The 14,634-nt window shown below is 50.7% G+C and overlaps 1 protein-coding gene across 3 annotated transcripts in view; it reads left to right on the top strand.

Annotated features, from left to right (window-relative positions):
- The window catches only part of RPAP1 (RNA polymerase II associated protein 1), a 32,323-nt gene that overhangs the window by 8,791 nt on the left and 8,898 nt on the right, over positions 1-14,634 (top strand). For all 3 annotated transcript variants that reach the window (XM_023514278.1, XM_023514277.1, XM_012806359.2), the window contains exons 6-22: positions 1,192-1,413; positions 2,287-2,466; positions 3,460-3,575; positions 3,853-3,951; positions 7,076-7,177; positions 7,386-7,553; positions 7,723-7,905; positions 8,026-8,160; positions 8,257-8,427; positions 8,914-9,071; positions 9,746-9,907; positions 10,024-10,225; positions 11,076-11,185; positions 11,466-11,661; positions 11,869-12,021; positions 12,231-12,373; positions 13,507-14,263. In XM_023514278.1, coding sequence (XP_023370046.1) covers positions 1,192-1,413; positions 2,287-2,466; positions 3,460-3,575; positions 3,853-3,951; positions 7,076-7,177; positions 7,386-7,553; positions 7,723-7,905; positions 8,026-8,160; positions 8,257-8,427; positions 8,914-9,071; positions 9,746-9,907; positions 10,024-10,225; positions 11,076-11,185; positions 11,466-11,661; positions 11,869-12,021; positions 12,231-12,373; positions 13,507-14,263 — 3,257 coding nt within the window. The remainder of the gene's footprint in view (positions 1-1,191; positions 1,414-2,286; positions 2,467-3,459; positions 3,576-3,852; positions 3,952-7,075; positions 7,178-7,385; positions 7,554-7,722; positions 7,906-8,025; positions 8,161-8,256; positions 8,428-8,913; positions 9,072-9,745; positions 9,908-10,023; positions 10,226-11,075; positions 11,186-11,465; positions 11,662-11,868; positions 12,022-12,230; positions 12,374-13,506; positions 14,264-14,634) is intronic.

Raw genomic sequence — 14,634 nt, 5'->3', positions numbered from 1 at the left:
GTCCCAGCTACTTGGGAGGCGGAGGCAGGAGACTCGCTTGAGCCCAGGAGTTGGAGGTTGCTGTGAGCAGTGAAGCCATAGCACTCTACCCAGGGTGACAGCTTGAGACTCTGTCTCAAAAAAAAAAAGACTGGAAAATGGGCTTGGCACCAGTGGCTCAAGCGGCTAAGGTGCCAGCCACATACACCTGAATTGGCGGGTTGGAATCCAGCCTGGGCCTGCTAAACAACAATGACAACTACGACCAAAAAATAGGTGGGCACCTGTAGTCCCAATTACTTGGGAGGTGTAGGCAGGAGAATCACTTGAACCCAGGAGTTGAAGGTTGCTGTGAGCTATGATGCCATGGCACTCTACCCAGTGTGACAACTTGAGGCTGTATCTCAAAAAAAAAAAAGAAAATGAAGATATAGTTGAGCCAAGCATAGAGGCATGTATCAGTAGTTGAGGGTCTCAAGCAGAAAGATCACTTGAGCCCAGGAGTTCGACACCAGTCTGAGCAACATAGCCAAATTTAATTTCTTTCTTTCTTTCTTTCTTTCTTTCTTTCTTTCTTTCTTTCTTTCTTTCTTTCTTGACACAGAGTCTCACTATGTCGCCATTGGTAGAGTGTCATGGCATCACAGGTCACAGGCGATTCTCTTGCCTCAGCCTCCCAAGTAGCTGGGACTAGAGGCGCCTGCCACTATGCCTGGCTATTTTTTGTTGCCGTTGTCATTGTTGTTTAGCTGGCCCAGACCGAGTTTGAACCTGCCAGTCTTGGTGTATGTGGCTGGTGCTGTAATCACTGTGCTACAGGCACTGAGCCAGCGGATTTAATTTCTTAAAAAATAAAAAAGATATGGAGGAAAGTTCCTTTATGATGATGCACTTTACTAGCAGAATAGCTGGGGGCAGGTGCCTAGCAGTAGATGGCTGTCTAGACATCCAAGAAAAATGTCAGAAACTAGGATGTGGCTAGGCATGGCAGTTTGGCTGATGGGGAGGATTGCTTTTGTCCAGGAGCTCATGACCACTTACCGTGACTTCACCAAGGAAGCCACTGCCCTTGGACTCCTGAGCCAGACCGAGTGGGGTCTCTATTCTGTGCCTGGGAAAGCTCAGGTCTATACATACAGAAAAGGGCCACATGGCCCAGGTAGATCCATGGAGGGCAGTGGAATGAAACTGATCATATTCTTCTTCTTCCAGGTGCTGTGACGTGTGAGGCACCTGTTCCCAAGGACCAAGCCTTGCTGCTTCCAGACAGCAGCCATAGCTTCTGTGGCCCCAGTCTGGTCACAGGGAAGGGGCTCAGGGGCCAGGAGGCAGAGCAGGAAGCCCAGACCATCCATGAAGAGAATGTAGCAAGACTGGAGGCCTTGGCTCCTGAGGAGATCCTGCAGGAACAGCAGCGGTTGCTGACTCAGCTTGGTATGGGGACTTGGCTTTCTTGCTAAGACCAGGCCAGGAAGGGACTGCCACTTACTGAGGGAGACTTACTGTAATTCCAAGCACTGCACTGAGTACTGTAATGCATTATTAGTATTTCATTCTGTCCTTAAATGCATTCTATGAGGTGGGTGGCTTGAACCTCCCATTACCTATAAAAAAAAACTGAGACCCAAAAACTTTTAAGAAATTCTCCATGGCCTGCACAGTGTATAAGGAAGTCAGATAGGATTTGAACCCAGGTCTGCCTGGTTGCACAGGCCCTACTGGTAAGCACTGCAGTCTGTATGACTGTACTGCCTGGTGTAGTATACATGGCACTTTATTACAGCTGTGCTCTAGTGTAGCTGCAGTCTGCGCTTTTCTGACGTACTGTGCTACACTCCTAGCTTTTCTTCACCAATGCTAGGTACCCAGGCAGTCTGTTCCCCACTGTATATCTAGCACCTACACAAAGCAGCATACGTATTAGATTTTTAGTAATATGTGTGTATAAACAAATTAGCTGAGAGAAGGTGAGGAAAATTGTTTGGTAAATGCCTTCTCCTTGGTCATAGTCAGCATTCATTCTGTAACACCTTTGACGTGGATTCAAACACAGGAACAGGTGTAAGCACCTCAGCCAGGGGACTGTGAGGGATAGACAGAAAGGCGGGCCTGCAGGCTCAGTGACTCCACGTGGGTGAGAAGGCAGGGTCATTGAAAGGCCATGAGAAGACTCAGGGGACTTAGGCCCAATCTGGCAAGTAGCTTGTCCTGTCCTTGACACCGACAGGCAGGCAGTAGTCAGCAGGCCTATAATGGGTATGAACTATCCACCCCCACTTACTCTCTCCCCTCTACCTTTACCTCTAGACCCCAGCTTGGTTGCCTTCTTGAGAGCTCACAGCCGCACCCGGCAACAAGCAGCAAAGAAGGCCCCTGAGGACGAGAGGCCAGGAGAACCCTTTGCTCATGTCACCAAAGAGAAGCCCCTCATGTCAACTTCTGCCCATGAGCCCAGGAAGGAAGAAAAGCTAGAGCCAGCTACTCCAGGTTTGGAGGTGGAGGGGGACTTCTTTTGGTGGATAATAGGAGTGGAAAATGGCCCTTCTCTTAGGCCTAGCAAATAAAAGAAGCTTCTTTGCCCTCGGACAGCTAATACTAATCCTCATTATTGGCTTCAATCAATCTTCATTTGCTTGTGCATATCTTCTTCCTCCACATGCTTCCTGTTTTCTTGTCCTGTTAACTGCTCCTTTTCTGCCTCTCCTTGAAAAGGACTGATTGGCCCCCTCCCCCTGGCAAACCATCTCCCTGCCTTTGCTTTAGCTGCCCTGGCTTTGGCTCTGTCCATCCCATAGTTCTTTCTATCTCTGATCTCAGTGTGGGGGAAGATAGCCCAGCCAGGGTGATGGAAGAGGAAGAGTCTGACAAAGGTCTAATGAACATGCCAGACCAGAAGCAGAGAGGCCAGTGGAAGCACTCATTTCCCAGAAACTAGATTATTTCATTAGTGATTAACAAAAGAAAAAATTGAATTATGACAGCCAGGAACCTCCTGCCCCTGAGGAGCTCCAGACCATCTGAACAGGTTCAGTGGGGGTAGGGGTGAGGAAGGAGGAGAGTGTTGCAGGGGTATGTTTCTATATCCAGCCCCCTGGGGCAGTATAGCTGCTGCTTCATTGTCCCTGCTCCCCTCCTCCTTTAGAGAGTGGTACTAGAGAAAGCTGTGCTTTCCCTGTCTATGTGGTACTCCTTTCCTCCTCTATGCCTCTTCCTCTTTCATTCCTTCTCCTACTCCCAACAAATCCTGTGGTCTGTAAGGGTCTAGAGCCCAGGACTAGGTATATCTGCTGTGTCTGTGACATTCACCTGATCCCCAGGAGTTCCAGCTCTGGGGTCATGACATTTAGCCATAATTGAGGGTAGAAGCTGCCAAATCCTGGAGCAGAGGTAGATGTGACAGCTGCTGAGTGACAGTAGGGACCCCTGTGAACTAGTCAGCTAAGCCCCTTAGGGCATACTATCATGCTTCCATCTTCCTAGCTCTTGCACTGCCTGTGACCCCCCAGAAGGAATGGGTGCACATGGACACTATTGAAATGGAGAAGCTCAGCTGGACCCAGGATCTGCCCCCACTCCGGCGGCAACAGACACAGGAGGTGAGGACACCCAGCTGGCCTACAGGATGTGGTGGGATATGAAAGGCTACTGCTCTTGGACCCAGAACTCAGGCCCTTCTCTTTAGCTGAACCTGAGAAACATCTCTGTTTGCCCTCACTCCCACCACCCTGTCTGGCCCCCAAGGCCAGATGAGCCCCATTTCCAGGCAGAGGGAGAGTCAGGACTTAAGTCCTGAGATGCCTACGATTAAGTTGAGAAATGGGTGTGGAGAAGTTGCTGCTGCCCAGCCCACATTCCCCTTTCTTTTCTCATCAGAGGATGCAGGCACGATTCAGTTTGCAGGGAGAGCTCCTAGCCCCTGATGTGGACCTACCCACACACCTGGGCCTGCACCATCATGGAGAGGAGGCAGAGGTGAGGCACAAGGCTTGGGGAGGAGCGGGCAGCTCTTGGCAAGTGCTTTTAACAGTGAGGTGAAGGCTGGACAAGGTTGCCCACATTCACAGTCCCAGTGCTTTGGAAGCTGAGGTGGGAAGATTGCTTGAAGTCAGGTGATCAAGATTAGCTTGGGCAACATAATAAGATCACATCTCTTGCTCTCTTTTTTTTTGTTTTTAATTCTTTCTTTTTTTTTTTTTGAGACAGAGCCTCAAGCTGTCCCCCTGGGTAGAGTGCCGTGGCATCACAGCTCACAGCAACCTCCAACTCCTGGGCTCAAGCGAGTCTCCTGCCTCAGCCTCCCAAGTAGCTGGGACCACAGGCGCCCGCCACAACGCCCGGCTATTTTTTGGTTGCAGCCGTCATTGTTGTTTGGCGGGTCCGGGCTGGGGATTCGAACCCGCCACCTTAGGTGTACGTGGCTGGCGCCTTAGCCGGTTGAGCTATAGGCGCCGAGCCAATTCTTTCTTTTTACCACCAGAATTCATACTATTAGAAGTTCAGAAGATCTCATCTCTATTAAAAACAAAAACAAAAAACTACTATTCAGGCATAGTGGCAAACACCTATGGTCCCAGCTACTCAGGGGACCAAGATGGGAGGATCATTTAAAGCCCAGAAAGTCAAGGCTGCAAAGAGCTATGATCAGGCCACTGCATTCCAGCCTGGGCAATAGAGTGAAACCCTGTCTCTAAAAACAAAACAAAACAAAACCAACAAAAATTGTTTGTTTTTTTTTTTTAGAGACAGAGTGGCACTTTGTCACTCTCAATAGAGTGCTGTGGCATCACAGCTCACAGCAACCTCCAGTTCTTGGGCTTCGGCGATTCTCTTGCCTCAGTCTCCCAAGTAGCTGGACTACAAGCACCTGCCATAACGCCTGGCTATTTTTTGTTGCAGTTTGGCCAGAACCAGGTTTAAACTTGCCACCTCAATTATATGGGGCCAGTGCCCTACTCGCTGAGCCAACTGAGCCACAGGTACCACTCTCCAAAAGAATTTTTTTTTTTTTGCAATTTTTGGCCAAGGCTGGGTTTGAACCCACCACCACTGGTATATGGGGGCAGCGCCCTAATCCTTTGAGCCACAGGCACTGCCCCAAAACAAAAAAAATTTTTTTCAAGACAGAGCCTCAGACTGTCCCCCTGGGTAGAGTGCTGTGGCATCACAGCTCACAGCAACCTCCAACTCCTGGGCTTAAGCAAGTCTCCTGCCTCTGCCTCCCAAGTAGCTGGGACCACAGGTGGCCACCACAACACCTGGCTATTTTTTGGTTGCAGCCATCATTGTTTGGCGGGCCCAGGCTGGATTCGAACTGGCCACCTTAGGTGTATGTGGCTGGCACCTTAGCCACTTGAGCAACAGGCACCAAGCCCAAAACAAAAAATTTTAAAAACACCACGTGGAGGGCAGCGCCTGTGGCTCAAGGGAGTAGGTGCCAGCCCCATATGCCAGAGGTGGCAGGTTCAAACCCAGCCCCAGCCAAAAACTGCAAAAAAAAAAAAAAAAAAACACCACATGGAAAGGGATATCTGATGCCTTTGACCCCACCTCCAAGTTGTCTGCTGTCTATTCAGTTCCTTAGGCTCCAAATCTTGTTCTCCTCTCCCTCATATTAGATCTAGTTGATTGCAAGAACTTGCCTACTTCAGTCACCTCCCCTTGATGTGTCCTGCATCATAGCCTTCCACTCTTCTCCATGCCATTCTGTCCCTCCCAGGGCTGCCATCCTGATTTTCTCTAGCCCAGCTGAGGCTATGCGTTGCCTCAGAAAGTTTCCCTGCTTCCCTCTGTTCACAGATAAGTACTGGTTCCTCAGCTTTGGAAGACCGTCCTTTCCCTACCTGTTCCTGCTGACCCTGTGACCCTGCTTCCTTGGCTCCTGTTGCCCCACTCTGCCATTGCCTCCTCACATACCTCCTGTGCTCAGGGACCTGTAGGGCTCAGCTTGCTCCAAGGATGTCTTTACCTTTTGCTCCATGCCAGGCCATAAAGGCTTTAATCATCCACTGAGACCAAATGGCTTTTACAGGTCCCCCTTAGTCTTTCTCCTGTCCATGGTTGCAAATTAAACATGGATTACTGCTGGGCACGGTGGCTCACACCTGTAATCTTAGCACTCTGGGAGGTGAGGTGGGTGGATTGCCTAAGCTCGGGAGTTGGAGACCAGCCTGAGCAAGAGCGAGACCCTATCTCTAAAAAAAAAAAAAAATAGCTGGGCGTTGTGGTAGGCACCTGTAGTACCAGCTACTTAGGAGGTTTAGGCAAGAGAATCACTCGAACCCAGGAGTTGAGGTTGCTGTAAGCTATGATGTGCCATAGCACTCAACCCCAGGGTGACTGAGTAAGACTCCATCTCAAAAAAAAATAAATAAACATGGATTACTACCTTCCTCTCCATCTGCTGTGTGCCAGGATTACTTGTGCATGTTCTATCTTCTTTACCAGCTTGAGGCTCCGTAGAGAACTTAGGCAGAATATAGCATTTGTTCATTTACTTTCCCTTGATACTTTGCTGAGTATTGGGGGAGCACTGCCTTGCACCTTTACTATTTCTTTTATTTTTTTTTTTGAGACAGTTTCAGTACATAACCCTCTGTAGAGTGCTGTGATGTCAACAGCTCACAGCAACCTCAAACTCTTTAGACTTAAGTGATTCTTGTGCCTCAGCCTCCCCAGTAGCTGGGACTACAGGTGCCTGGCACGATGCCTGGCTATTTTTTTGGTTGTAGTTGTCATTGTTGTTTGGCAGTCCCGGTGTGGGCTCAAACCCGCCAGCTCTGGTGTATGTGGCTGGCACCCTGGCCACTAAGCTCCAGTTGTGGAACCACCTTTACTATTTTTTATTAAGTCAAATACATATAGATCATGAATACGTTCATGCATATGTGGGGTACAATGTGCTGATTTTTTTTTATATACAATCTAACCTGGTTACATTAAACCAATCAACATAGCTTTCACCTCATTTACTTGATTATTGTGCCAAAACATCTATGTTCTACATTTCACAGATTTGACTTGTACCCTTGTCATATGTTCCATAGGTGTGATCCCTCCTTTTACCTTTACTATTTTTGACTTGTTATCCCTGCCCCAGAGAGCAGGGTATTCTCTACAGGAGCTGTTCCACCTGACCCGTAGCCAGGTGTCCCAGCAGAGAGCTCTAGCACTGCATGTGTTGGCCCAGGTCATCAGCAGGGTGAGTGGACCACTGGCCTGGTCCTGCCTACTCCCACCCCTTTGCCCACAACCCTAGACTTCCCCACTTCCCTACCCTTTTCTCTCTGGCTCACCAGCAAGATATGTGCTTTTAACAACCCACAGTTATTGGCAGGCAAATGAAATATTAGAACAAAGACTATATAACTTCAGCATCTTCAGCAAGGTTTTATCCTCCTGTCCCTAAGGCCCAGGCTGGTGAGTTTGGAGACCTGCTGGTGGGTAGTGTCTTGCGTCTCCTTTTGGATGCTGGCTTCCTCTTCCTGCTGCGCTTCTCCCTGGATGACAGAGTGGATGGGGTCGTCGCAGCTGCCATCCGGGCTCTTCGGGCTCTGCTGGTGGCTCCTGGAGATGAGGTACCACAGGGGTAGAACTGGTGCTTAGAGGCACCAGGGTCCCCACTCCTCATGCTGGACATGCCTTGTACACAGGAGCCTTGCCTTTCTGGTCTTTGTAAGAGGTTTCCACTCTGCTCCCAGGCCCATTTCCTGGCCCCTCTCTCTTTCATTCCTTTTCCTCTGCCAGGAGCTCCTCGACAACACCTTCTCTTGGTACCATGGAGCTTTGATGTTCCCTTTGATACCCAGCCAGGAGGATGAGGAGGATGAGGATGAGGATGAAGAACCCCTGGTAGAAAAGACAAAAAGGAAGAGCTCTAAGGAAGGAAGCCGGCCTCCACCTGACCTGGCCCGGCATGATGTCATTAAGGTAAAAAAAGGCATCTTTCCTGTCTCGTGATCTAGAGGGCAAGCATATGTTAGGCAAGATGTGTCATCAATGTTGGGGCCCAGATGCATCTGGCAATGGGTTTATCTCTCGAACTCCTAGGGGCTCCTGGCTACCAACCTGCTGCCTCGGCTGCGTTTTGTGCTGGAGGTAGCCTGCCCAGGACCTGCTGTGGTCCTTGACATCCTGGCTGTGCTCATCCGCTTGGTCCGGCATTCTTTAGAGTCAGCCACAAGGGTGAGAAAGAGAAGGGAACAGGGAGTGGATAAAGAGCCTGGCTATGTCTGCTCAAGACAGCCTCCCTACCTGTCTTTTTCCTCCCATCTCCCATAGGTCCTGGAGTGCCCTCGGCTGATAGAGACCGTAGTCAGAGAGTTCTTGCCCACCAGCTGGTCCCCCATGGGGGTAGGGCCTACTCCCAGTCTACACAAAGTACCCTGTTCTGCTGCCATGAAACTGCTTCGTGTCCTGGCCTCGGCTGGTAGGAATATTGCTGCCCGGCTGGTGAGCAGGACACAGCAAGGGATGAGGGGGACGTGGCTGGATTGGTAACTAAACATGGTTCCTGAACTCAGGGTGGTCAGTTCATACCATCTTCCTCTTCTGTTGTTCAGTTGTTTAAAAATACAACAGAAATTACCAGACAGGAACCTAGTAAGCTGGAACCTGGTATATCCTATAGACTTGCTGTGGTCTCATGATGTGAGGGGAGGGCTCCCTGTTCCCCAGACCCTGATCCCCAGAGCCACATACAGATAGGCACACATCTCCCTTAGCCAAGCAGCCCTAGAGAAGGTGCCCAGCAGTAACTTGCTAAAGAGAGAGAGGGAGAGGTAGATGAGGTAGTTTTCACCCCTGCCCAGAACTATGATCCTGTGGCTCAGAAGGGCCTGGAGCAGGGCCAAGTTGAGCTAATCTCATAGTCCCACTGTGAATAGCTGGATTTGGACTCCCAGCAGATCCTGATCCCCAGACTCTGCTTACCCCCAGTTGAGCAGCTTTGATCTCCGGAGCCGCCTGTGCCGCTTCGTAGCTGAGGCTCCCCAAGAACTGGCCTTGCCTCCAGAGGAAGCTGAGACCCTGAGCACCGAGGCCCTCCGTCTGTGGGCTGTGGCCGCATCCTATGGCCAAGGCAGTGACCTTTACAGGTGAGGAGAGGCAGGGGTAAACTTCCTTCTAGATACCTCCAGTTTTGCACTTCTGTCCAAATCAGTACCTCAGTATTGATCATGATCCCAAGCCTTAGGGAGGCTAAGAATGAAGAAGGGACTCTATTGGGTGTGAAAAGGCTTGGGAGTCAGGACTGGCCAGGGAAGAGTGGAACAACCTGCGCTAACCACATTTTATGCACAAAAGCATTGGAATCTTTTTTTTTTTTTTTTTTGAGACTGAGCCTCAAGCTGTGCCCCTGGGTAGAGTGCTGTGGCATTACAGCTCACAGCAACCTCCAACTCCTGGGCTCAAGCGATTCTCCTGCCTCAGCCTCCCAAGTAGCTGGGACCACAGGTGCCCCCCACAATGCCCAGCTATTTTTTGGTTGCAGCAATCATTGTTGTTTTGGCGGGCCTGGGCTGGATTCGAACCCGCCACCTTAGGTGTATGTGGCTGACGCCTTAGCCACTTGAGCCACAGGTGCCAGGCCAAAGCATTAGAATCTTAGTGAACTCAGATTTAAATTCTTGGCTAGGGACAGACTTCCAAGAGTTTCTCAGCCCTAGGGCCTTTTCCCTCTTGATCTTCCTTCAGACTACAAATCCCTGTTATGCCTGTGCTTATATCTCTGTCTGCCTTCATGCAATGAAAGTTACTCATTGTTCTCTAGGGAGCTCTACCCAATGCTGATGCGAGCCTTGCAGGCCGTACCACAGGAGCTCAGCATATACCCACCACCGCAGCCCCTGTCCATGCAGCGGATAGCCTCATTGCTCACTCTCCTCACCCAGCTGACCCTAGCAGCTGGCAGCAACCCCCCTGAATCTATTAGGTAAGTTAAAGCCCTAAGCCTGCTAGGAGGGACATCCTATCAGGAACCCCAGGACAGGCCAAGGGGGGAGTAAGGCAGCCACATCCTCACTGTAGACCCTTTTGGCCCTTCTGTAGTGATTCTGCTGAGACCAGCCTGTCTGCCACCCATTCCTTGATCACTTGGACACAGGTATCTGGGCTTCAGCCTCTTGTGGAGCCATGTCTAAGGCAGACCTTGAAGTTGCTACCCAGACCTGAGGTGTGGAGTGCCTTGAGCCCAGTGCCCACTGCCTGCCTGTTGTTCCTGAGTGCCTACTACCAGGTCTGGAGCCAACAAGTGAGTGTTGTCTGCCTACCTTCCACTGTGCCCCCTGCCCATCCTCCAACCACATGCCACCCACTTGCTTCCTCTCTGTCTCTACCCCTCCACTTCTACTTCTCTACTCCCCATTTCCTACTTGCCATCTTTTAACTCCTACCTTTCCTCCTATTTCTATCTCCATATCTCAGTGATAACTTCCCAGGGGCCATGTTAGTTGGGACCAGAAAATCCAAGCAGCATTTGAGCCTACCTGTAGCCTTTATCTTCTCTATGTACCCCTAGCCTTTGGGTTCCAGAGCAGCCTCAGGGCCTCTCTCCCTTTAGAAAGGCTAGCCTGGGCAGAGTAAGGTGGCTCACACCTGTAACCATAGCACTCTGGGTAGCCAAGATGGGAAGATCCTTTGAGCTGAGGAGTTTGAGACCAACCTGACAGAGTGAGACTCTGCCTCTACTAAAATAGTAAGAACTAAGGTGGTGCATGGGGTTCAAAGGAGTAGGGCGCTAGCTCCATATGCTGGAGGTGGCAGGTTCTAACACAGCCCCAGCCAAAAACTGCAAAAAAAAAAAAAAAAAGAAAAAACTTGCTGGGCATTGTGGCTGGTGATGGTGTCCCAGCTACTTGGAGGCTAAGGCAAGAGGATCACTTGAGCCCAGGAGTTTGAGGTTGCTGTGAGCTAAGCTGATGCCTTGGTACTCTAGCCAGAACAACAGAGTCAGACTCTGTCTCAAAAAAAAAGACCAACCTGTAGAAGCCTCCAAACACACTCTTTTAGGCCCTTGGGTTACTGGTATTGGTGTCGGTACATAAGGGCTAGGAGAACGGGTGTCCTGGGCCATGGGTTCAGTGAACTCCATGGCCCTCCAGCCAAGCTCATGCCCAGAAGATTGGCTTGAGGACACAGAGCGCCTGTCGGAGGAGCTATTGCTGCCACTGCTGAGGCAGCCCACTCTGGACAGCCTGTGGGAGTCTCTTAGGTATGTACCATGTGTGGGTAGTTAGGGGGAGGTGGAGTAGAGGCTGTTTCCCTCCTTGTGGAATTCTCAGATCTAGCTTCCTGTCCATCCCAGGGCTCAGCACCTTGGCCTGAGGAAAAGCTGACTCCCTGGCAGGCAGCAGTGTGTGGGCCTCTAAGGATTTTGGGTACTGACTTGCACAGCCAGGCCTCTGCTGGCCTTGGTTATAGATCAGGTTGCTCTTTTCCAGCCTGGTACATGTCAGGCTAGAGCCCCCTCTGATTCTCCATTTTGCCTGCAGGCACTGCTCCCCTTTCTGCAACCCGCTGACCTGTGCTCCAGCCCCTGAAGCTCCCCCTAGCCTCGTGTCACTGGGTTGTGCAGGAGGCTGCCCCCCTCTCAGTCTGGCTGGCCCAGCTTCACCCTTCCCATTCCTCACCGCCCTCCTCTCACTTTGCAACACGCTGGCCCGGATCCACAAGGGGCTATGTGGCCAGGTAAGCCCTGGGTGCCTGGTTAGGGGCCAGGCAGGAGGCCATGATGGCAGGAGTAAGAAAAAAAGGGGAGAGTTTTCCATTGGGAAGGGAGGCCTCTTCTGTCAGCATCCATTTCTCTGAGTTTGGCTGGGAGGGGACAGTCACCTGGGGAGCTCCCAAAGCCATCAGAGTCAATTTCTATATCTGAACAAAACTGTTTTTCCTCAGCTGGCAGCCATATTGGCTGCGCCTGGACTCCAGAACTACTTCCTCCAATGTGTGACTCCTGGGGCTGCCCCACACCTCACACCCTTCTCTGCGTGGGCCCTGCGCCATGAATATCACCTGCAGTACCTGGTCCTCTCCCTGGCCCAGAAAGTGGTGGGTTCCCCTGTCTGACAGGTTCTGCCCCCAGCTGTTATCTCCTCCTGCTTCTTGGAACCTTTGCTGCTTCTGCAAGGGCATGCAGCTCCAGATATGCCCTGGCTCTGTGCCCCTCAGTCTTGCTTGTATCCTCTTTCTTAATTCTCACTGCTTTGTCCCCTCCACGTTTCCCCGCACTAAATAGCTCCTGGCTTTTCTGTCCATAGGCAATAGTCCAGCCACTACCTGCCACCAGTGCTGCCCTCCATCACAGTGTGGCTTTAGCCCTATTGAGCCGGCTGCTGCCTGGAAGCGAGTACCTCGCCTATGAGCTGCTGATGAGCTATGTCTTCCGGCTGGAGTTCCTCCCGTAAGTCCAGTTATAGTGCCGTGAGCTCTGCCTTTTGAAGGATGCTGTGGTTGTTGAGAAGCCCTGAATTTGGAGCCATAAGACCTATGTTTAATTCTCTTTCTTCCATGGGTTCCATGTTTAACCTGTCTGAGCTTCTGCTACCTCATTAGTAAACTAAGAATTAAACTAACCACAACACAGATGATTGTGAGACATCAATGTGACTGCCTGTATGTCTAAAAAAAATGGCACAGGCTTGGTGCCTATAGCATAGTGGTTATGGTACCAGCCACATACACCGAGGGTGGCAGGTTCAAAATTGGCCCAGGCCAGCTAAACAACAATGACAACTGGAACAAAAAATAGCAGGGCACTGTGGCGGGCGCCTATAGTCCTAGCTACTTGGGAGGCTGAGGCAAGATAATTGCTTAAGCCCAAGTATTGGGGTTGCTGTGAGCTGTGAAACCACAGCACTCCACTGAGGGTGACATAGTGAGACTCTGTCTCAAATAAATAAAATAAAATAAAATAAAAACTAAAGGCTCGGCGCCTGTGGCTCAAGCGGCTAAGGCGCCAGCCACATACACCTAAGGTGGCGGGTTCGAATCCCCAGCCCGGGCCCGCCAAACAACAATGATGGCTGCAACCAAAAAATAGCCAGGCGTTGCGGCGGGCGCCTGTAGTCCCAGCTACTTTGGAGGCTGAGGCAGGAGACTCGCTTGAGCCCAGGAGTTGGAGGTTGCTATGAGCTGTGATGCCATGGCACTCTACCCAGGGGGATAGCTTGAGGCTTCGTCTCAAAAAAAAATAAAAAAATAAAAACTAAAAAATGGCATATATACACATGTACCAGCTAAGAGTTACTGAGTATTTACACTGTGTCTAGTATTCCCTTATATATTTATTATGGGCCATGTAAAACTTTCTCTTACTATGAGGAAGCTCAAGCACGGAGAAGTTATATAAACTTGCACCTAGGCAGCTGGCTCTATTGTTCATCCTCTTTACTGCTATATAACATGGCATGAGAGGTTGTTGTTAGGGAAGCGGGGAGGAGGAAGATTGGACCTAGGAGCTTCTGGAAAGCCCTGAAGCGCTCTCATGGCCTCTAGTTGCTGTGGTTCCAACCCTTGTTTTGGGTCCCGTTGCAGAGAAAGAGCATCAGGGGGTCCAGAGGCAGCCGACTTCTCTGACCGACTCTCCTTAGGGAGCAGCAGGGACCCTTGGAATGGACGAGGAGCTCTACTAGCTCAGGCCTGCCAGGACCTCTCCAGTATCCGCAGCTGCTACTTGAGTCACTGCTCACCAGCCCGAGCCAGCCTGTTGGCCTCCCAGGCCGTGTACCGAGGAGAGCTACAGCAAGTCCCAACCCTGCTGTTGGCAGTGCCTAAGGAGCCACTGCTGCCCACTGACTGGCCCTTCCTACCATTGATTCAGCTCTACCATCGGGCTTCAGACACCAACTTGGGGTTCCCTCCCACTGACACTGTGGGCATAGCTATGCGGGTCTTGCAGTGGTTGCTAATTCTGGAGAGCTGGCGCCCCCAGGTCCTCTGGGCTGTGCCTCCTGCCGCCCGCTTGGCACGGCTCATGTGTGTGTTCCTGGTAGACAGTGAGCTGTTCCGAGAGTCCCCTATACAGCATCTGGTGGCAGCCCTCCTAGCCCAGCTCTGTCAACCTCAAGTCCTGCCAAGCCTCAATTTGGACTGTCCACTTCCTGGCCTGACATCTTTTCCTGACCTCTATGCCAACTTCCTGGATCATTTTGAGGCTGTCTCCTTTGGAGACCACCTCTTCGGAGCTCTGGTCCTTTTTCCCCTACAGCGTCGATTCAGTGTCACCTTGCGCCTTGCCCTATTTGGGGAACATGTGGGAGCCTTGCGATCTTTGAGCCTGCCTCTGAACCAGGTACTTTTTCAGTCTAGCAAGTCCTGTGAAGGGTGCCTTGTATTGGCCCTGGGGGCAGTCCTGAGCAGTAGAGAGCTTTCTTTAGTGGGCCTCCAGTTCCTCATCTTAACCTAAATTATTCAGATTCTAGATGTTAAGTCAGGATCCAGAAAGGGAAAGATCCAAGTAGGCTTCCCATAAGGAGAATGCTTTGTGGAAGAAGTAGGGATTGACTCAGGCACAGAAGGTTGGATAAAATTTGAATTGTTGAAGAGGTAGAAGGGTAAGACGTTCCTAGTAGAACAACATAAGCAAGAGCTGAGAGGCAGAAAGGAACACAATAAAAGATAGAAGGAGGGAAAGAGAGTTTATTGAGAACTTTTTTTTTTTTT

Source organism: Otolemur garnettii, unplaced genomic scaffold (genome assembly GCF_000181295.1).
Source record: "Otolemur garnettii isolate 467f Iridium unplaced genomic scaffold, OtoGar3 scaffold00050, whole genome shotgun sequence".
Taxonomy (NCBI): domain Eukaryota; kingdom Metazoa; phylum Chordata; class Mammalia; order Primates; family Galagidae; genus Otolemur; species Otolemur garnettii.
Note: the sequence above shows the minus strand (reverse complement) of the source record. Positions and strands in the feature narration are given on the sequence as shown.